General features: G+C 38.0%; 5 protein-coding genes across 7 annotated transcripts; 1 reads left to right on the top strand and 4 right to left on the bottom strand.

Moving 5' to 3' along the window:
- Positions 1-670: 670 nt before the first annotated feature.
- LOC100183304 (coiled-coil domain-containing protein 42 homolog) lies at positions 671-2208 on the bottom strand. The gene is made up of 2 exons (XM_002122073.4): positions 2109-2208; positions 671-1740 (listed from the first exon to the last, which is right to left on the bottom strand). Exons 1-2 carry the CDS (start codon positions 2206-2208, stop codon positions 671-673), a joined length of 1170 nt encoding a protein of 389 aa, XP_002122109.1.
- Positions 2209-2524: 316 nt separating this feature from the next.
- LOC100180841 (RNA-binding protein 40) lies at positions 2525-3946 on the bottom strand. The gene has a single exon (XM_002121893.5). The coding sequence runs from the start codon at positions 3944-3946 to the stop codon at positions 2525-2527; it is 1422 nt and encodes a 473-aa protein (XP_002121929.1).
- A 16-nt stretch (positions 3947-3962) lies between these two features.
- Positions 3963-18401, bottom strand: LOC100185668 (cap-specific mRNA (nucleoside-2'-O-)-methyltransferase 1). Its single transcript, XM_002121583.5, has 2 exons — positions 18396-18401; positions 3963-7078 (listed from the first exon to the last, which is right to left on the bottom strand). Exon 2 carries the CDS (start codon positions 7063-7065, stop codon positions 4672-4674), a length of 2394 nt encoding a protein of 797 aa, XP_002121619.3. The 5' UTR covers positions 7066-7078; positions 18396-18401; the 3' UTR covers positions 3963-4671.
- Positions 7079-8463, bottom strand: LOC100180101 (enoyl-CoA delta isomerase 1, mitochondrial). Its single transcript, XM_002121525.4, has one exon. It carries the CDS (start codon positions 8448-8450, stop codon positions 7536-7538), a length of 915 nt encoding a protein of 304 aa, XP_002121561.2. The 5' UTR covers positions 8451-8463; the 3' UTR covers positions 7079-7535.
- LOC100182439 (prostaglandin F2-alpha receptor-like) lies at positions 10997-23627 on the top strand. Of its 3 annotated transcripts, XM_026835804.1 has the most exons (11): positions 10997-12629; positions 13021-13138; positions 14887-15166; positions 16470-16667; positions 18195-18321; positions 18506-18630; positions 19631-19738; positions 20239-20382; positions 20767-20863; positions 21465-21616; positions 22298-23627. In XM_026835804.1, the coding sequence occupies exons 3-11, from the start codon at positions 14906-14908 to the stop codon at positions 22598-22600; spliced, it is 1515 nt and encodes a 504-aa protein (XP_026691605.1). In that variant the 5' UTR covers positions 10997-12629; positions 13021-13138; positions 14887-14905; the 3' UTR covers positions 22601-23627. The 3 variants fall into 3 exon arrangements, with proteins under 3 accessions (XP_026691605.1, XP_026691606.1, XP_002120156.3); XM_002120120.5 differs by lacking the exon at positions 10997-12629 and having other exon boundaries at positions 12943-13138; XM_026835805.1 differs by lacking the exons at positions 10997-12629; positions 18195-18321; positions 18506-18630 and having other exon boundaries at positions 12942-13138.
- Positions 23628-23659: the final 32 nt, after the last annotated feature.

Raw genomic sequence — 23659 nt, 5'->3', positions numbered from 1 at the left:
TTAATGACGTCATTGAGAATTGGCGGGAAAGTAACAATGACGAGGCATTATACAAACTATTTTTTCTGAAAACCTTGGAGCGTAAATTGCCATATTCTATTTTAAACCGACTTAACCCTGCTTTTGTTCAAGATATTGGTACACCAGTTTTATAAAACACTTCTAAGAACCTTTTGTGTGTTCTAATACTACAACATTACCTGTAGGTAGGCATTTTGTTAAATGCAATCAATATAAGATTAGTAGACATTCATAAAAACATGCTTTTTCAAATTGTGTAGCTAACTTTCACTGAAAAACAACACAGCAGTGCACCAATGAAACTTTTATTTAAAAATATTTTAAAAACTAAACTTTTGAAACAAGAATATAATATTTTTCTACAAAATAAAGAATAAATTACAGTGTGATGTCATAAAGCGAAATGCTTTAGACAATAACAGTGTAGAAACATGATACTATCAAAAATAACTTATATCTTTTCACATGTGTTGTACCCAGAGACGGTCATACTTTAAACCACAGGGGAGGCAGGGATATTTAGACATGCATTCTTGTAAAACAAATCTTATTGATTGTAATCTTTACTGATTAATGCAGTGTTGACATTTTCAGGGTAGACCTACCAACCCTGGTTTGGCACCTATAGTTGTACAAAATACAAAAACTTTTAGATTTCACTTTTCTCGTTAATGGTCGTCAGTTGCTCCAAGAACCCCCTTGTGGCCAATTTACCTCTTTTTCGAACATCCTGTTGTTGTGGCTCAGACGTTTTCTGGTGTTTTTTCGGAGAAGTTTTCCGAACTTCTTGTTTCACTGGAACTTGTTTTGATTCCTTTAGTTTCTGGACAAGTTTCTGAACTCTTAATCTCTCATGGAAGTGTTGGTTGATCATAGTAAGCTTAAACAAGTAAGACATCTCATTTAATGGTGGATAGTTACGTGTATGACAAGCATCAGATAGATTATCAATCGCCATGGTGATCCTTCCTAACTCACCAAGTTGTGCCCTACGTATGGTAGTTGTATCCCCTGCTTTCTGCTCAAGCCTCTGAACCCTTTGAGTCAGTTTCTCTTGATATTTCTGTAACTCTGCCATCTGGCTGTTAATAAGCAACCTCTGTTCTTCTCGTTCTTGCTTCATTTGCTCCAACTCACGATTGCCCTCCTCCATTTCTTCAGCAAGACGAAGGTTCTTTGTGATAAGCGCTTGGTGCGTTGCAGACAATCCTTCATATCGCTGTATAACGCTGTGGATCATATTTTCACCCGTCATCTCCAGGTAATTCTCCGGCAAAGCATCGATAACCTGCATCATATAATCTTCAAACTTCTTATGACTCTGCAGTTTCTTCACCAAATCTTCTTTATTCTTCCGAGCAAATTCCAACTCCCTCAAATAATCTTGAAGCTGCTTTGTCTTCAATTTATTATCTTTAACCTCGATCTGGTATTTCCTCAAAGCTCTTGATCTCTTTGCGTCATTATCTTTCAGGAATTTATCAAACTTCGCCACTCTCTCCTTGATCTTCTCCTGCCTCTTCCTTAAAAGATCTTCCTTGTTTTTATTCTTCTCCATCCTGATTCGAAACTCCTCCCGTTTCTCTGCCAGCTCCTTATCCACCACTTCCATCTCCACAGCTTTCCTCAGCAATGACGTCTTCTGCAACGTGTTGATTCCATTTTCCACAAGTTGGTCCGCGGTCTCCTGAACAACTGGGAATCGACGAATGTCATCATCTGTTGAAAACACAGGATTTTATTGCAACATTTCATAAGCGCCAAACAGGGTTAGCAAGTTGAGCAGGCTAACCATGGAATTATCTGCACTGCATTATTATATGAACAGTACAATCAATGACAAAGTGAACTTCCTTCCATGGGGCATTTAGACAATACTTGAGCCATTAATGGGCGCCTTGCCCAAGAATACATATGCCAACAATGATAGCAGTAATGTGCCTCGAACTTTTCAATCTGGGCTAATTGCAGGCTTGCTTACTATTGTTCCATGAAGTCATACACATTGCAATAGCTTTAAAATTAACTGCAGTTTCATCAGCTATATTATAATAAAGCAAAGATAATATACGTATTTCAGCAGTTACCTTCCTCTGGGCGATCATTTAGTTGAGTAACAAAAACATTTTTCTTCTGAGGTTCCAGATTAAGATGATACATTTCATTAGAAGTGGCAGTTAACGGCATTTTAGTTCAAAATATAACTAAACCTGGAGTTAAGGTTGAATAATTAGGTTCATTTTAACAGTGTATAGTTACCTAAGAATTAAAAAGGGAGTAACTACAATAACTTTTGTATGCATGTGTAGTAAATAAACACTCAATTCTGAGAGTGTAATAGGTCAACTGTTCGCTATTGTGTTAACAATTGTATAACTTTGTATGGGTGAGGTTACATGTCATGTAAGGGGCTTGAGATGTAAACCAGAATTGACCCATTACCCCAATATAAAACAAATCGTAATTAGGTGGCAAGCTTAATTTAACATATTCAGTATAATTGTCAATTTTCTTTCTTTGGCTTATTGGACCTCGCATACATTACTATCATTGGTTTCCCAATCAAGGTATATCCATTAGTTGCTTGCAAAGCTTTAGTTGCAGAATCCACACTTGGCATCCCGATGAAGGCTTGTCCCTTCATCCTACCCTGCGTCATAACTCGAACATCAAACATCTTGGCTTCGTCCTCGTTGGAAAAATCAACAAAAGCCCCGAAAATAAACTTCATGTCTTTGTCCGTCGCTTTTTTCGGAAGGTTTTTAACATAAAGCCTGCATGACGGCTCCCCTAGTTTATAACCCTTAAACAAGGAATTATCAGATCTTTGTTTGGAGCTTAATCTCCCATCTTCAAGCTGTTTTTCAGTGATGAAATCAAACACAACATTAGTTTCAACCCCCTCCACTTTATTACCTTCTTGTGCTTCATTTTTAGAAGGAATTATTTTCCCGAAACCTTCAGAAGAACTTTCTGTGTTTGTTTCGTCAATTAAAACGTTTATTTTCAAAGGTACTTTCATTGAGATTGTTTTACGAACACCTGACACTTCACTTTCTTCAGGAAAGGCTGTAGATTTCGGTAGTAACACTTTGTCAATGTTATCCTGGTTTGAGAGGACGGTCTTTAACATTGATAACTTCCGCTTAGGAGATGTAGAAAGAACTTGGTTCGGTAATTTCCTCTTCTTTGATTTTCTTACTCGCTCTGGTGGTGGAATATCTAATTCCTTCCCGTTCTCTTCACTCTCGATCTCAGATTCTGATTCTGACATATCACACGGATCATGTTTGTCCAACTGTGCATCAAAAGAAACTTTGGTTTGGTCTCTAGGAATTTCGGAAAACTTTTCCTGCAAAATCGGTGGGATCATTGCAGTTGTGAAGGGAGGAAAGAGGTTCATTTTATTCATTAGGTGCAAGACTTGTGTGTAGAGCTTGGGCGTAGTAAGCAAGGCCCCGCATATATTAAGCAGAATATCTGAATTAGGTTCGGGGTATTTATATTTCAATTTAGGGTTTGTGTAATATTCGATTCCAAAATGTGGGGCTATAGGTGGCAGCCTTTTACAGTGTGCACATTTCTTTAATGGTTTTGTGTATTCTTTTTCACTGGCAACACTGGGTTTTGATGTTACAGATGTTTCTACTTCATCCATGGCTTGTAGTTTGTGGCAAGTTCTCGCATGTTCTGCTGACAATACATAACCAAGCACTTCCAACTGGTGGAGTCTTTTTATTGCACCACTAGCATGTTTTGTGTCTGAAAATGTCGCAAACGCAGCATTACGTAGCTGCCCCTTGCTTGACATGACTCTGACATCGTTTGCTCCAAAACATTTCAACAAATCTTGTTTTTCTTTCAAGCTCAACTCTGGTGGAAGGTGTTTAACTAAAACAATATTTGACAATTTCTTATCCGACATTTTGTGAAAGTTTAACCTTTAAAAGAAAATAGCAATCACATATTTAGCATGAAAGACATGTATAGTGTGTTTACACCATTAATATTGGTATGATAAACTGTAAATTAGACCAATATTGGGTTCTAAACACAGATGAAAATAATTAACAAAAATAAACAACTCAAAATCAAGATCGGAAAAGTATAGAAACAGCCAAAATTATAATTTCTAAACTGCATAAATGATATATGATGCCTTGGGACATCTAATTATAGTTTCAATGGCCATGGATCTAATATTATTACGGCATTAGGTTTACAACTTATCATTACAGGGTGAATGAAACACAAACTTTTGTCGACCCAGGGCCAAGTGTTCAGTGAAACATTAATTAGCAATAATTTAGGAACAGTTACAGCATGTATTGTATAAAACTGTATAATTATGATAAGTTTTTGAAATTAGTTGCACCACAAACAGTACCAAAGAATCTAAAGAATCCAAGTGTGTAGTTATTCAAATGTTTGAAACAATGAACAGAGTTACAAAAGTAATGTTAACAACGCATGCTTCGCAAGTCATTATAAGTACACACATTTCTAATTTAGAAAACAGAAACTATGATCGACACAACCAAATCCACACTACTACGCATACATAAGTGATTTGACATACCATTTGCATAATAAAACTATGAATAGGAACTTGGCAAAAAATCATAAAATTAACATTTGAAGAAATGAAACTTAATGCGGAAGTTTTGAACGAACGAAGTTTAAAAGTTGGTCGGTTGAAATATTGTTCACACGATGATGCTGTTGATCAGGGTGAACTTTGACCCCGTCCCTCCATTCCCATATTAGGCGTGAAGTGGAGCAAATGTCATAAGGTGCGTTGAAGTCCGGGGGGCATTCGAACACAGACTCGTTTGTTCGCATGTTGAAGAAATATTTACGGTTTTGTGAGCGACTGTATTCCATGGACCATGGGTCCTGAGATGTACGAACAAACACAATTCCACGAGGCACAAAACATAAATCACTGTTAGTGATCTCATAACATGGGCGAGGTATTGAACCACCACCCTTGACTGTTTTGAGCTTAAGTTGGGTAAATATCTTCCCAGCATCTTCTAACCTGAAGATTTCTTTAGTTCTCACAAGGTTCAGATGTTTACAACTCGGTTTACGAATTGCTTCAGCAAATATTGCAGCACTCTGCATTCTCTCTGCGTAGTTTAAAGCTCTCATATCATCACCAGCCAAGAAGAGAGCGTCCACAATATGAATTGTTGTCACTCTATGTTGGCCTTTTGATTCTCCTTTCAACTCTTGAGCAATTTCAACTTCAAGAATTGTATCACGAGGAATTAAACATTTAAGCTGAGTCAGGTTCAACCATCTCCTGTTGTTCTTGTTCCAAAGGAAGATATAAGAGCCTCCCATACTTACAAGTATACTGCTGTTCACAGAGGACACATAGCACTTGTAGTTAAACACACCTCTGATGGAACTCAACAAGTTATCACTTGTTAACATTTTGCTCTCACTATTAGCATGCGGCTCTTTTAGGCCGGTAAGTTTATAAAACAACGAAGAGACATCAGTTTTCTGTGGTGCAGATCTAACTCTATCTGGGACTTGCCATTTCTTTAAACATTCCAATCTAACTTGCGCTTGTTTGGTTTCTCTTAATGAACGGTCCTTGGTAAAGGCGTGAATCTTTGCAAGGCCTTTACATTGTTCTTTTGCAATGCTTTCATTTGATGTCTTCATGTAATTAAAGAACTCCTGATCACCAGTCAGTATCTCCAATGGCACAACAGCTTTTACATCTTGATTGACGCTAGACTTTTTGAATTCATTCATTTGATCGTTAATTTCAATCAAGTAGTTGAACAATTGTCGGTCTTCATCCCGATAACCTTGGCAGACTGCGTACCTTTCTGAGTTTGCTGGCCGACTTGTCACTGGTTTATAGATGGCCACGTTTTCAAACGCAATTCTAAGCAAGTAAATTAACCCATTTGAAAAAGGGGTGAAAAGATCAAATGTTTTCAACACAAAGTTCCCACCCACACGTAGTATGGACAACGCACACACAATCTGGCACATCAAAAGTTGTTTTGTCAGAATCTCTTGAATGTTTTCCTGACCCTCTACTGAAAAGCCTCCGTCAGCCATTACAAAATGAACGCCTTTTTCGTTTGTGTTGGTCAAAACAAAGTCTTGGAATTCCTCCAAATTACTTGTGTTCATTATATCTCCATTCCCATCTATTCCATTCACACCATAATGGGGCTCAAAAAACTCGGAATTCGCTGCAAAGAAATCGCCAAGTTTGAAGTCATTCGGTCCCTTCAATGTAAATCCAAATCCCTTAGCTCTCCACTTTTTCTTCCATAAAATATACTCCGAAAACCCACCAGGTCCAGCACAGACATCAGCAAAATATAAAATTTCATTATTCCCCAAACACTTTGGCTGTGTGAACATGAAATCCAATATCGAATCCATGTTAGCCATTTTCATCGCAGCTCTATTAAGGAATATCCCTCCACGTATAGTTTCATACGGGTTCGACCTCATCCTTGCTTTCCGCATCTCCTGTCCTTCTAAATCATCGAATATCGACTTACACTCCAACACCGTCTTTAACACCCCATTATCGCAGAACAAAGTCTCGTCATCAATAACCAACTTCTTCTTCCCAACATCTGCCCATGCTTCCATCTCTCCTTTCTCAGGCATCCCACCATCATATGGAGGAAACCAATCCACAACTTCTTCCGCACTTGGAGGTTTCTCATCCTCCCAATCGATCACAACATCCTTGTTCAAAGCTTTAATCTTCAACCCCAACCCCCTCCTCCCTCGCTGCTCCGATGCGGGCACAATATCCACCCTTCCCTGCTTTTCCCTCCCCAACCCCGTACCCGGCTGATATCCCATCTTTCTCATCATCTTATTCGCCACCGAGCTGTACATATCTAGTGGTTGAACGACTTCGTCCATTTTTCGTTTCACTGCTTTGCCTAGCCCACTGCATCCTGGGGAGTCTTCTGTTGAGGGACTGTCTTCTCCTGAAGAGGAAGAAGAGCTTGTTGAAGTTGAAGGATTATTTCTAAAACGATCTCCCATTATTCCTAACAACCTGGATGTGGAAACAAAATTAGAATCAAAGAAACATCAACAAAATAAAATCATTCAATATTATTATGGGTTTTAAACAATTATGAAATATGTAGATCATAAGTGATAGAAAAGAACCTTCTGTAACGATACAGGCAACATGTTTGGAATATAGTTCCGATAATGCTAAAGTTTTGATAGAGGTATACAGCATTACAGCTTATGTGTTTCTTCACTAGCACCTACACAAAGGCTCATTTTATGTATTTGTACATCAGCTAAACTCTAAATATGCAATGTAAATTTATTTCTTTTAAACATGTATTGTATTGACCCTTTAATTGTTTATTTAAAGCCATCACACTCACACAACATGACTACATGATTGTAACAACGAACCATACCAACATGTTCATTTCAATTGAACACAAAATTAATTGCAATTTAAAGAACTTTGTTTAATGTAGCTTGTGTTTGGATTATTTCTTCCTTTGTTTCAAAGCTTGCAAATAACCTCCAATCGCTTTTTGAACGTTAGGTTGTTGAACAAAACCAACAAAATGAGCAATGTCACCAGCTCGATCATTGCGCAATGTGTCCATTGTTTCTTTACGAAGGAAATTCTTACAAACTTGGTAAGCGGGTTGAGGTGTTTTGGTCATCTTAGTAAGAATTTTCAATGCAGTTGGAACAACTTGGTCAAGGTTTACAACTTCATCAACTAAGCCAATCTTTAATGCCTCATCTGAGGTGTACAGGTAGCCATTATTTAGTGCAAATTCAGCATGTCTTCTACCAACAGCAGCAATCATTAAATCAGCGAAGAAAAAAGGGGCAACAATCCCCAACAATGTCTCATTTAATCCAATTGTTTTCCCTTCAACCATCACACGGTAATCTGACATTAAAGCCATTGCACAACCGCCGGTAGGTGCGTGCCCATTAATGGCGGATACCAAGGGTTTAGGAAACCCTTGTATAGTAAGATACCACTCCTGCACCATACCCCAAAACTCGCCGAGATGGTCGTCCGACTTTTGGAACATATCAACGATATTTAAGCCAGCAGAAAATACTTTACCATCGAATTTGGAAGTTAAAATGGCCCCAGTAACCGAAGAATCATCGCTAAGTTTTTTAAATCTGTCCGTAATTGCAGTAAGTAAATTTTTATCCAAACTGTTTACTGGTGGTTGCGATAAAGTTACGGTTGCGAAGCCAGTTCCGCTATCAATGTTGGTTTCCACGATATTTGTACTCGACATTCGTCGAATTGAAGCGGAAAACTGCCTGAAACATGCCCTTGACAACATTTTGCAATAAAAAATCGACACCAAATTTATAAAGATCGAAAGTTTTAAAACGGGAACTTGCTGCCCTGGCGACAAAATCATAAATGACTAAATCGGATAGGAGGACGGCGGGTATATTGAAAAAAGTTCAAATAAAAGAACAAAAATCCAACAATTATTCTCAGCAAACTACAAAGATTTTATCATTATTTAAAGAAATATTCTTAGTATAAGATCAGAAGTCCGACCGCTTCGGCGTCTGGTAATCATGCCCGCTCCAGTGAAGAGGGGAAGGGTTCGAGGCTCGACGCTGCTACCAGCGGTACACCAAATTATCCCACATAAAGTTAAATAAGGGGTAACTAAAAAGCTACCATTTGTTTTGTAAAACAGAACTCCCGTGTCACAGGGACAATCGTTTCCCGCCACGCAAAGATGAATCCGTTATACAAACAGATCAAAAATACGTGACAACATTTAACTACAGTAATCCAAAAACTCCTTTCTCCTATTTTTCAAAAAGTTTTTGTGTTTGCGATAAAATCCATTTACCCCAACAGTTGACCCTGATTTTTTGTGTATTTTACTATTTTTAGAAGATTACCAATACACTACTTGACACGTGCAATGAATAATGCACGTAGCAATCCAGATGCTATCGTTGTTAATCAAATTGGCAATTGCCCTTCACAGTTAAACCTGCAATTAATTTATCCCAGGATAGCATCAATAATTTCCGGAAGATACCTAAAGCGAATTTCTGTTAAAAGCTGGAAATATCCCAGTTTGGAAATAGCTGAATAAATTCTGCGAATCTGAGTTACCAGTATATTCTATAAATTAGTTATTGTCGTATAACAAAAGCATGAAAATCACACTGAGTTAGGTTAGCAGCAATCTCAAAAGTAAACCACTGCAAACCAAAACAACAGCGATAGCTTCTATTAATATAATATTTAGGTCTATTTTAGGTTATTTTGTCGACTGTAAAGAGAAAGTGCATTCTATTTGACCTGGTCATTGAAAAATTGTTCCAACTTTTAATTTTATCGCCTAATATGATAAACAGGATGCCACACACAGGTCACAATGTGACTTGTTTACGAACTATGCCGGTTATTGTGACCAGCATCTCCAGGTGGGAGTTAGAATGACTCAACGAAAAACAGTATTCTATAAAAATCACTTTCTAAAAAACAAATGTAACAAAAAGACTTCGAAACAAGACAGAGTTGCGAAACGGTTACTTTGTTTTTATAATTTTATTTTCTGATATTTGCAGTGCCTGTATATTCCTTCTTCTGCATTTTTACAACCGAAGCGCTTTAATTGTATCTGATTGGTTTATAAAATGGTAGGTTGGGGCAAGATGGTCCATGTTCCCATTTGGAAAGCAAAGATTATTTTCAAATTAAGTAACCGTGTTCCAACGATTCTAAAATAGTGTTGTTAATTGTTATAAACACGATCGGGCAATATGGGATATTGTGTCCATCTTACCCCACAGTGTATACTATATTCAAATTTAATTAACATATATCACCCGGATGAGTCATTAGTTTCGAACACCAACGCACACAGTACTGTTTGTATTAAATAACATGTAAATATAATATCCTGGTCCATAATAATAGCGGTAATGAATAAAAACAAACATATAGTGCTGTGGGGTAAGACGGGATACGGTTGCCGATCGAAAAGGGATAAACTTGTCCCATCTTACCCCACTCCACTATATGATGATCGTATGTATGGTGTCTGTGTGAAATGTGCGAAAATTATACTCGAGTGGAAACGGTTTAGAACTAAGGGCGTTGTGTAATACATGTTCCTCTATTGCACATTAGTCTCGATTTCTGTGATTTATTTACCTGAGATCATGAGATTGTTGCAACGTTTATGACGTCACAAGCCCCTAATTCTTCATCCACTGTTGCATCAGTACTCTATTGTTACGTTGCAGCAAAACATGGGTTGCACTAAATATGCTTTGGCCTCTCATAAGGAGAAAACAAAAGCTCACGTGAAACTGATTTCCGCAATATCTTATTGCATTTCGCCACGCGCGTATGTAGAAGCGTGGGCTACACCACATGCTAAGTAGCCAGGCAGTAAATAAGAGCATATGACGCTTGCGCCATTCTTATAAAACGGTGAAATCTGGTGTAAACAGTTACAGTGTATGTGGGCATACACAGCAGTTGTGCGGTAATGTTTGTTTTTCGTTAAATCTAAAGGTTTATTTTTATGACGGAAGATCAGTTTGAGTTATATTAGTAACACTTAGACGTGTGTGTATGAATGAATGCAGAAACATAGAATAAAATACACGTATGTATGATTGTAAATATTGTTAGGTTTTTGTAATCGATAAGTAAATTTCTGTTATTCAAATAAAGTTATATAACAGCTTTTTAATTTTTGCAAGTTCGCATAATTTGTATCGAATTTACGTGTTGTGAGTAAGAAGACACCTTTGGCATAAATCCAAAGCCTTGGCCTAGTACGACATAACCCTTAAACCTGACTTTAGTTTACAGCGCTCGACTTTAGCTTATAATAAAACAGACCGCCGCTGCTACCACTGATAGGCATATGTGTGCTTGTGCAAGACACTTAACGGCAATTACTTCAACCCAGTGGTTACTAATGGGTTGTCTAAATTATCAGCAATACAGAAAAACAATCACCCACCAAGTTACATGCGTCGTAACTCGTATAAGTGGGGCCGATGCGTATGAAACAGAACACCCTTGTTATAACGAATGTGTTTGCCCGCCATGTGAGGATAAATAAGTTACATCCTTTTCGAATATAATGATGAAACATAGGTACAAGCGTTGGTTTGGGTTGAGGCACCCTACAGCTACACCTTGCAAAGGTAACACAACATCTGCTGCAATAAATGCTTCGGTTAATTAAGGACGAAAGGAAGCAAACGACAAACGTTTCCGGATTGTAAGGCAAGCTTCTGTATGAGCGAATAATGTAACGATTGTTAAAACAATGCCAGCCGTGGAACAAAACAATGGTCTTACGTTACGTCATAATGGTTGCAGAATTATATGAATTGTAGTTTAGATTTAGTAGTTAGTTATATTTTTACTTTATAATAAAATAGGATTGTAACAGATTTAAAAGTATTGGTATTTCGGCAATTCAAAAGCGATAAAATAAGTTACTATAGTTTTCAGTTGCTGGAATAAGTACAGTCGTTGTATATAAGCATGGCCTACTAAAAATATCTTCAGCAGGCCGTGTGGTAAAAGCATGTGTGCGTATTTAATTGCTGTACATTCATAAAGTTAAGATTGCAGTCGAGCTTTTATTTCACTTTTTGCTTAATTAAGGTTTCCCTGTAGCGTATATAAAGAGTGACTGACACCCCAAAAAATCCCTTGTCCCTTTAAATTCATAAGCTTGCGCCCGAAATAGCATCGCGCAGTTTGCGGCTAAAACACCGAAATTGAATTGACAAACAGAGACATCGGTATCCTGTGTTCAGCCCAATAACTAGATATGCGTGCAAATGATGTTTCTGTTCAGTTGTGACCATAAGGTTCAAGAGTTTGTAGCAACAGGGCTTCTGTAGACGTGTATTGAGACAAGCCACAATTGGCAAATTTGCTTTACACGAATAGAACGTTGTTCCATGGCCCACTATTCGCATGGGAAATACCAACTGTTTCCGAGTATACGCAGTCTGACCAATACAACTTTGTGTTCAAGTCTCGAACTTGAGATTTTCAGACATAATGTTTTCCAGCTTTGAGGTCGGTTTGTTTAGAACAGTTTTTAAACTCAGCAGCCGCGCTTTTATTTAATGATTTTCTTCGGTAGTTTTACCTGAAACGTGTTGTTAACGATTGTCGTTTTGCCGCTAATTCCCTTCTCGTCGTTGTTTTAATTAATTTGATCTCCGCCATCGTTTTCGAAGAGATGCATAATACTTTATGTTATGTGATTGTTCCAGCATTGTCGGTGATTCTAGAGTTCCATAAAACAAAACGATTTCCGAAAACATGTTTATCTTCGACGCTTTATCAGCGACATCTGTGCCGAATTTCCCAGGTCTGTTACGTCACAGTGACTTCAATGACGGAATAAAAGCTTTCTTCTGTTGCGTCACTATAAGAGCTAAAGTCAGAAATCTGGAATCCAGTTTCTAATTTAGAAGCAGACAAACGAGTGAAGTTTGTACAAGAAGTGAATCATCGCAAGGAGACGAATCCATCCCAAGTTGCGGTTGTGTAAAATTTCTAACAATATTCCAACTCAACGGTACAGCCTCTCTCGTGACGTGTGGATGGTTATTTCGGACAGAAATTAGAATAAATCGGTTATTTGCGCTTTGTTTATTTAAATAATGAATTGTTTAAAAGTTTTAAGCGATTTTTGTAAATTCACTCAAAAAATATTCTGTTTGCTTTAGTAGTTTTAGTTTGAGCCCAAATTAGAACGAAAATGTTAATTTTCGTAAATTTTTATTTATTTAACTTTAAAATTATCCCCACATTTTAAGCGATTTTTCTAAAAACATTCGTAAACTACCCTGTTTGCTTCGTCGTGTAGCTGTCGTTTTGGGGTAAAATTATAAACAAGCCAATATTTTAGCGTTTTTTTGAACCAAATTCCCAAAACAAATTTACTTTTATTATTTTCTGCTATATAGAGAGCTTTTACAGCTTCGGGTTTGTGGTAATGCAATTATAAGGTCCAAGTAGATGGGAGGTCGTATATAGTCCAGACGGCGCATTTAAAATGTGTGAGAATCAGACGACCTGAGTTGGGTGAGTTCCAAAGATCGAATCTTGTTGAAAGAGGTTCTTCAGTTTATCGATGGTGTTGAATACGCGGTGATTACGATTAAACATTGCTATATAACATGGCTGGTGTATAAGGGGGGTTGATACACTGTGTTGATGGATATGATGATTGTACTTGGGTAAGCTTAACTTTGTGTGTGGACCAACTACGATTTAAATCTTATGCCAGCAGTCACAGTGTATAGAGGGTCTTAACCAGTGTAGAATGGAACACAGAAATATAAATGCGTTTTACATTTGGTATAAATATGTAAAACGCCGATTATTATACGGTTATCACTTTCAATGTTACTTTAAACTCACTGTCAAGGTTGAACCGTCGGCTTTTTCACGACCGGTTCAAAACGCGGCGTGGGAAAAACGCGGCTCTTACTTAGCCATGTTGGCGCAGACATTGCTTTGATTATATTCGCCCCTGCAGTGCAGAGAGAAGTTGGTTGTTTGAAGCGAAAGTTGACTTCAAAGTATTATGTGGAACTGTGGGGTTATGTCAGTATATTCGATTCTGTTTATTAAATGATTTTCGATGGATATTTTTGTTTTGCATTTAAAACTTATAACAAGTTGTTGCGTTTAATTTGCAATTTAAAGTTTACAAACAAACAAGCTAACAGTAAATGAAAAATCACGTTTTTTGTGCTCTGTTCTGTAGTTATTAACAAGTTGTATGAGGCCTTTGTATGGAATGTAGATGGTACGCGAGTGGAAAAAGTTTTAGAATGATTTAGTAACAACTGTTGTATGGGGAATATAAATGGCCGCTTTCATCGAACATAGGATCTGTTTCTGTTATGTTTTAGTTTGAATTTAACAGTTTGTTTTGAATTTGCATTCAATATAATGTGACGGTTTGCTGTATAGACGAGAGAGTTAAAACGCGTCGATTATGATCGCGGTATTATCGCATGCAAGCCTGGCTGCATGGCGTAGTATCTTATATATGAATGTCGAATACAAACCATAAGCATAGATTGTTTCAATTTAATAGCAAAAAATTCGTGTGTCAGTAACGAAATGGATTTGTAAGCCATACAAGCAACGTAATGTAAGAGTGTAGCGTTATAAAAACAAGCGTATTTGCATTCAATATATGCCGGTACGGGTGTTTACTGCATGTGGTAATTAGCTTTTGATTGTTTTAAAGAAATGCAGCAGTTTGACGGCCATATTACAATGTTGGTATGATTATAATAGTGTACGGTCATGGTAAAACTGCCGGCTTTTACCGCATGTAAACTTGTTCTGTACTGAACTTGTGTACAATATACTTAAGTTTATGGTTTGTTGACTTTTGCCGCACGTATACAGTTACAGCATAAAGTAACTTCATCCACCTGTGTAACACTGGTTTGCACGATGAGAAAAACCCGAAAAGGTTTCGCGTCAAATGCTGCGTTTAATCGAATGCAGCGAACGTTGTTGACGTTAAATGTTCGATTGAAACTAAATTATCGTTTTGTTGATAAATGCGGTGAAAATATTAACAGAGTAATAATACAGCGATATATGAGTAATATTATGTTGGTTTGCCGCTGTTTTGCGTTGCATATAGTACTGTTGGGTAAGATGGATATCGTTAGCACATAATATCCCATATAAGTGACATGTCGCTAAAACTTCTATGGTGTGTATTTTTTACTATTAGATGCTTAATTCTGCACTTTTCCTTTTACTTTAAGACTTATTAATATAACGTATTCCCTTCCTTACAGATAAACGTAGATATTAACAATGTCGTTACGAATACCGGATAACCCCACCACCCCTAACTTCAACTTCACCACCCACCTACCAAACAACACTAACCCATATATTGGGCAATGTAAATGGAATATATTGAACACAACTTTGGCTTTGTTCCTGGCGCTTACTATTCTACTCAACTTGGCGGCTTCGTTCGTTTTGTTCAGAGTTCCCCTTGTGACAGTAAGAGGGCGAAGCAACCCAGTGTATTTGTGCATAAGGTTTCTAAACATCACTGATTTAATACAGGTAAAGTTATAATTGGGTTATTAGATCAAATCTAACCTAAATCCCAGGCACTGTGGCGCGCCTTACTGTAGGACCTCGCCCATATAGAATAGAATGTACATATACAATGTTTGGATAATGAGCCAAATTTGGCCTAATTCCCAGGTCCCATGGCATGCCTCACTGTAGAACCTCACCCATATAGAATATAATATGCATACACAATGTTGGGGTAATAGGACAACTCTGCCCCAAATCTCAGGTCCTGTGCTATATGACAGCCCCCTGTAGGACCTCTTCCATATAGAATGGTAACGCTATGGTTTGGGGCAGTGAGTGCCATGAGACCTGAGATTTAGTACGGAGTTGGTACATTAAAGCAAATCTTTACTGATAGTGTAAACAAACTATGCAGAGCTTACTATTACTGTTGTGTCGTTTTTCACATTTTTGCCATCAAAATTTAGCGGGTATTTTTTAGCGTTTTCCCAGTATTTTTGCTTTTTTATGTTTAACCATGCATGCTAATCATGTTACGTTTTGTAGAAAACTGTCAATCAAACTAATGAGCTGTAATTTCCTTTCCTGGTAACTACAGTTCATACGAGTACATACACATCATATTAACGTATACATCATAGTTTGAAACCTTAGCTAAAAATGCTTCTCAACCACTGGATAACCATTTGATTTGGTTGGGTCGCCTACTACAGTGCTTCACTAACCCTTTTGAATGTTATTGTAAAAGTTAAATTATTTTGTTGCAGCTTATAAAAAGTTGTGTAAAATGTGAAACAAGTTCTTTAAAATATATTTTGGTTGCAGCAAAAAGGCTGAGAGACACTTGTTAAGCATAAAGGGCGTTTGATGTATTGGTTATAGGCCTTACCCACCACAGGACGGGCGCACCTTATGTTATTGTAATGTTTATTGAAATTACTATCAATTATTGGTTTCGGGCAAAGTAGGGTTCGGGGTTTGACTTTTTGAACCGATTTTTCATTAACTTGACAGGCGCGCATGCGAGTCACGTGGGTGTGGTTCTTGCTTTGGTTGAAACATGAGTTCGAATCGTTTCAATAACTCGCAGTAACGTATAGTGTGTCAGAATACAGTACCCCATATTTAAATTGCATTGTGATCACATGCAAAGTTACATACGTGGTAACTTAAAAGCGAGCACAAGGTGTATAAAACAGAACACCCGTGTTATAACAACTGAAGTTGCCCCGCCATGCGAAGTTACATTCATTTATGGTTTATCGAAGTATTATTACCCCACAAACCCTAACCATTATTCACACATCATTCTATGACGTCACAGGCGGTTCTTTTGCTGTTGATGCCAATATTCGCCACGCCGGATTGCAACTGGGCAGGTGGTATGGTATCATGCAGGATCATGGGTTTCTTGGCTTTGTTTCTGCTTCTCGTGTCTCCGCTCATCACAATACTGATGGCGTTCGATCGCGTCATCGCGTTGTACCAACCATTCAAGTACAGAAGCCATCTTGGATTGACGGTATGTGACGTCATAAAGTACCCTAATTGATAATTGTCTCGTGCCGCTTTTGATGACTCGCGTTTGTCTACGTAACAGACGACCCAACGCGACAATCGCTTTAATTCATCCAGATTGAAAACCCGCCATTATATATACACGAGGTTAATTCTATTTATAGTTCCAGCTAAATTTATGGCCGATATAAATTAAACCCTTGTTATTTTAAAGTTAAATCAGTTTAGATTAAGTGCTATTTAATATTTCGTTTCCGGATTGGCGACGAAACATTGAAATAAAAAAAGTTTAATACTTTAGGCGCCACAAACATCGCTTTACATCGTATTGTGCGCTTACAAAAGGATGTTTAAAATAATAAAACAGTAAAAATTAGGTCGCTAAAGTTTTTCGGTATTAATATAATTATATGCTTATAATTGCCAGGTCGGATTTTTTACCAAAATTTCGTTCGATTTTACCCTTTGGTTGGTTCGACATTCTTTCTCCTCAAACCGCGATATTTCTGCGGTCGCTACCACGGCGCAGGTGTTTGTTTCGTGTAAATGCTTTGTAATGTCACTTGCCATACCATTATGACGTCACTAATGCAGCAAAGTGTTTGAACAACGGGATTTTCTAGAAGTCGCGATTTTCGTTGTTCTTTGTTAAGAGCTCGTTATGTTATAAGGCAGAGGTGACATACATATAGTTGGCCGGGGTAGGATGGTCAATTTTTCATTCACTTTACCGTCCCATTTAGTAGTAAATAAAGAATATTTCATGAAATAACCAATAAGTATCCTTACATAAACGTACACAACCACTGGTGTGTGAAATCAGCATACACACAACAAACTACATGATATAACCTTGATAATTACCATTCATTTTATTCAAGCAATTTTTAAAGCGTAAAACCTCATACATATATACACCATCGTTTCCCTCATATTCGGTCAAATTCACACGATATGAAACACAAGGATCACGCTGGTTCCAAACATTCCACGTCTCCCACGAAACTCCTTTAGTTTTATATTTGTTCCATAAACTTGTTGCAACGAAGCAGAAACTTGTCGGTTCTTCCTGGACGATTTATCGTCGCTTTTTATAGAAGCATTGCTTGTAAATCGCAAGGATTGGCGTCTCACGCGGTGTGTTATTGTTTTATATTGTGACGTAATGAGATCCGATTGTTTCGTACCGGAATTGGTTCGTTTTATCATAATGTGTTTGATGAATAATTGAACGATTTAAATTCTGCTGCGCCAGAATATCGGTTTTAAACAAAAAATAATGTAAGACTAAACTGGATCCCCTGACATAGTCTTTGTGATTTTTAAATATATCTCTTCTGGTAGCGACATCATCAGAACATCGACCCCGCATTATAATTGACAACCATCTTTTAACGCGATATGTTCCTTCCCGACTTCCAATTTCGATTACCCGTTTTACAAGATCCTCTTGGCGCCTGTCGATTTCCCGTGGCAAGTTGCCAAGGTGCCACCACATCAAATGTTACAACCCCCCTATTTTACGATCCAGATGTTAAAAGTCCTTCTCCCGGCTGCGTGTGGCTTCGTTTTGTGTACGACCATCTTGCCCATATTTGGTGTTGGAGAGTATCACGTGGTCAGAGGACGAAGGATGTGCTTGCTTGATACGAATAATGGTAATTGTGACGTCATATAAAGTCTAAACCAATAAAACAAAAACGTATTTTGTTACCGTTCTCTTTGGTTACACCTTATTCTAATATGTAGGCTCGAGCCCTACGACAAGGGTCGGCTTGAAACCTTGAATTTATGTCAGAATTAGCTCATTGCCCCAAAACTAATGTTTAAATATTGTTGCAGACGATCGCATCGACCAAATATACGCGTTGGTCGTTCATTCGATATTTCTCTGCGCTCTCTTGTTTATGGCAGCGTGTACTGTGACGTTTCAATTGAAATTATGTCGAATGAATTTCGACAAAAAGGTTGGTCAGTTTATTTTATTTTTTTTATTTATAGTACTTTACATAATAAATACCCTCAGCCTACTAATCACTTTTCAATAGACGCCCCCGCCATAAATAAATAGACATTACCTACTATTCAAAGTAATTAAAGTTAAAGAAATCACGAATTTAAGGCGCTTGCGCTGTAGTTTTTCATGGAGTGGGATTACGAAGCCTTTAAATAAAATGAAACAAAATACGCGAGTTTAAATAGATTGAGAAGTATTGCCATAAGCGCACGATTTACAAGTTTTTTTTCTCAAAACCGAAGTTTAAACCCACAACCCGTTCCAATCTGATTCCTGGGACAAAGTAGAATCAAAATCAACAATTCCCAATATTTCCTGTGACCGTACGGACAATATACTTGGCATTTAAAACGTCCTTGGGTCGTCCGATCACTGCAGATAAAATGGAGCTTGCAAAACCAAACTGCAAACATTTATTTTTATTTAAACTTGTGTCATTGTTTTGAAACAGTTCCAATTATTCGTCATAATTAGGAACATTGTTTGAAACAAAATCAATTCTCTGTACACACAAGCCATTGTGACGCAATGCAGATTTCATTTTGACGTACAAAGCTCTCAGTGACGTCACAAAACCGCATTTGTACCAACATAATTGCTTGTACGACAAACTGGTGCACATTAAAAGTTCAGCGGCTTCGCGTTGGGGGCGACTTTGCTGTGACGTAATAATAGAAAAACTATACAGAACCGCGGTGCGACGCAATAGTTAATTGTGTTCAAAATTTAAACAAAGGAATATGAAACAGAACACCCGTGTCATAACGACTGTCGTTGCTCTGCCACTCGAGGATAAATAATTTAAACTTATTTATACCTATACGTACATAAGTAGTCGGGGTAATGAGCCAAATCTGGCCTTAATCCTGACAAGGACCTCATCCATATAGAATAGAATGTCATTTTTTAAACATATTTGACATATTTTATTTTTCCTTTTATTGTTACAGCATCAATCACAAACAAACAGAAAACGGCGAACGGGACGAACGCGAAACGCGACGATTACAACAATGGCCGTTTGTTGTATATTCATTATCTGCTATCTACCATACGTGGTAAGTATAAGGCACATGTTTATAAAGGAATTGTAAGACCAGACCTTCTGGACTATAAGATAACTTCTTACGTATCAAACTGGTATATGCATCTGTAATATATATGTGTGTGTGTTTTAAGTAAACAAATACTAACGTGGCGTGCCGTTAAACCAATTTACGTTGCTAAAAGATAAACGTTACTGCTACCCCACAAACGGGGTAAACGCACGCATATATGCATTGATAAAATAGCTTTTCTCAATACACACAATTGGCGATATCGATAAAATCGAACCACCAACAAGTATAAACGTCCTTCGCAAAACGTTGTAACTGTTTCATACGCACGTCCGCAATCGTGTGAAGTTACCATATGTTGAAGTAATGGGGCAACTCTGGCCTAAATTCCAGTCCCATGCTATGCCTCACTGTAGGGTTTCACCTAAAGAATAGAATGTACATATTGTATTGTATAAATAACAGCGTTTATATTCACGTGCGCACATGTGTTCGTACAGATTCGAGTTCTAGCCGAAGCATCAACCGGTGTGAAGTCATCAACTTGGTTCACCTGGCTTACATTTGGACTTGCTTTCCTACAACCCATGCTTAACCCGGTCGTGTATGTTGCTACTAATGTCAGATATCGACAAGAATTGCTGGTAAGTTAAGGACTCGTTATTAGAAATATAGTGCATGTCTAAGATATCTTGAATGAATGTAACTTAGTAATTCTAAACAACAGTTGTTATAACACGGCTGTTCTGTTTCATATATACCTCATACCACGTATGTAACTTTGTAAAAAGAAACTGTAACCACACAACAGTAAGCATGGGGCGTATGAAACATCATGTGTGTTCCTACTTGGTTTATACCGCCCGCGATTGCAGCTCTACTGTTCCAATAAAGCGGTTTATTGTAATCCGTACTGTAGCGGTTTTTACGAAGGAATATTAATCGACTATCTTATAAAAAAAAAACAATTTCGAACTTATTGTTTCCGATTACGCCATAATCGTAATTCTCAAACTGTCCAATCACAGGCGATGATTCGAAACATGAAAACAGCAGAGTTTGAAACGTCATCAGATAGTTTTGCATCACGTGGTGCATTTGCTGAATTCAGACGAAGAATATCAAGTAAGTGAATCAATCAATGTAACTTATTTATACATACTCACATGGCGGGGCAATGACACTCGCTATATCACATTTTGGGCGTTCTGTTTTCTACATCTCGTGCCCAATTCTTATAAGTTAATGCGCAAACAAAATGGTAGCAGCGTCGAGCCTTGAACCCGAATCTCCTATCATTTAACATCAGTATCATTTGGTATCTCTCACATCTGTGACAGACCCCTTTTATGCAAAACGTAATAAGAGCTATTGTTAGGTTACGTAAGAAACGTGGTTTGTGACGTAATATGTTTATCTGCTGTCCATTGTGTTCGAACAAACGACTGTGTGACCGCATTGTAAACCGCACTTTTTAAACCACTAATTTAGGATTTAACCCAAGATTATTGCTTCGGTTACGATTACAAAGATCAAATTATAATTAAAACAAAACCACCGTAAATTATAATTAAAACAAAACCACCGTAGTAAACACGCTACGGGTAAAACCTGCTTTACAGGGGGTCTCTGATACAACCGTAGCTTGGCAGCTAAACATACACATTTAGATATATGAGATCCTAACATGGACACTTGTTTTAATACGTGATGTCATTTCTTCCAGGTCGTCAAGGCAGCAAGCGAAGTAGTAAACGTGCACGTAGTAGTCAACAGGGGTCGGTTGCGAGTCCGGGGGTTTCCCGTCGTGGTGGAGATTCTTCCGTTCGGTCTGCTAGAAGAAATCGAAGAGCAAGCGACGATGACGTCATTGATTACGTAAGTGGATGGCATAATAAATTTGATTTGCTTGTGCAATGCAATTAATTGAGATCAAATAGGACGAAAAATGAGAATGAAAACTTAAACCATCTTATCCCAGTCTGATACAAATTCTGGGGCGATATCCAAATACGTTTATATGAATATGTCCAGTAACGTTTTCGAACGCTTTTTAGAATAACAATGTTGTGTACCACTGCTGGGCTAAACTTAGTAACTTGATTGTGGTAAGGCGGGCAATCTTTAAGATCGAATGTGTTTATGTTTCGAAAAGCTTTTAAGCAATCGTTCAAATCTCTTACTCTGATAAACATTTGGTTTTAATCGATTTTTTTCAACACATACGTCATCGCGGGGTCGATTTTAAACAAGGGAAAAAACATGACGTAGCTTGAAACGTTCCAGATACACGCTACGTCACAATCGGTAACAAAGGAAATGGCGGTTTCCTGCGAGTTTACCTCTAATCTGTATTATAATACAAGTTTGATTAATCTCTTCGAATACGATTGTGGAGATTAAACAAATTAAAACAACGAAGAGAAGGGAAAAAAACCAACAGTCGTTAAAGCGGCGTAAAAAGTATAACGTAACCCTAAATACAAGTATGACATAATAATGTAGCGCTAATTAATTCTCGTTGTGGGAAATGTTAAAAAGATGTTTTTTTGTCCATAGGGTTTGCCATGCAGTCCTGTTGAAAAAGTCGTGTTCCACGACCGCCACCGTGCGGTTGTACGGCGTGAGCCTTCATCCAGCAGCGGCATTCGTTCATTTGATAGTCATGAGTGCCTACAGCGGCCAAATAACCTCGGTAGGCTCGCTTCCCCGAGTACCGAGGCTACTGGGTTCGAAACCTGCTCACGAGAGAGAAGTAACACTGTAACAGGAGAAGTCCGCAGTCCAGCGTTAAACAAAATCCAGGCACAAACTTTGGAAGTTTCAAAACTTGGACAAAGTCTGCCTTTCNTTGGGAATTAAAAACACAACACCGGACGGTGACCTAAAACTTGAATCTTTTGACAAAAGCCCACGGCCTGGTCGTCGCTGCAACTCAGACGTCGCAAAAAGTGATGACGAAACAAACGAGAGGCACAGTCGTGACGTTACTGAACCTATAACGTCATCAAAGGATGATGTATTTCTTGAAACAGAGCGAACGAACTTTGTGGAGGAGGAACCATCAGAAACTACGCAACAAACGAAAGATAGTGACGACACAACTACGTCTTTATTAAAGCACAATGGTTTATTGTCGAGTCATGATGATGAACAAAAGCCAAGTTACAGGGACAGTGGGGTTGTCGATACTTCGCATTAATTTTACTTTATTTGTTTCTTTAACCTGAATCACTTCAAGCGTAGACGCTAAACAAGTTCCCATCCACGACGATATAAATGACCAAACCAACCAAAAGTCATGTTTGCTTTTCCTTATTCACACACTGCAATAGCTTTAGCAACTCGATTGTGGGCATGGGAGTGGAAACCATGGATAAGTCACTCATGTTCCCACCCACAAGGATATAAATGACCAAACCAACCAATAGACACCTCTTCATAGCCAGACAGCATTGTTTAAACATTTTCTTTTCGTGTCAAGTCTCCTCTTATGCGTTTGTGGTGCTCTAAGTTACTTTCTGTTTCCTACTGTACCTTTACTGCTTTGTAATCCGTCAATGTTTCAAACTGTCTTCCACTGATGCGTTGAAATGTAGTGAGAACGTACTCCACATCCAGGTATATCGTAAGTTACTTTGCTGCTATTCTGTATTTCACTGCCGTTTCTATTCTATATGAGCGACATCCGAAGGTAGAGCAGGGATTAGGCTTAAATTAACAGAAATACAGCGTCGACGCACAAACACGCACCCGTATGCAACTACCTGAATATTGTCCCCGAATTAAACAACACAACATAAAACGTTGTGTAAATACAGAATGACGCGGGAAAATGATTTTTGAAATTGTTTCGTTTGTTTTGTAATAAACACTGTTTTTGATGACACAAATGTTTGTTTGGTCTCTGCTGATAGTACA

Source organism: Ciona intestinalis, chromosome 9 (assembly GCF_000224145.3).
Source record: "Ciona intestinalis chromosome 9, KH, whole genome shotgun sequence".
In the NCBI taxonomy this organism is placed as follows: Eukaryota; Metazoa; Chordata; class Ascidiacea; order Phlebobranchia; family Cionidae; genus Ciona; species Ciona intestinalis.
This window is presented reverse-complemented; position numbering and strand designations above follow the sequence as displayed.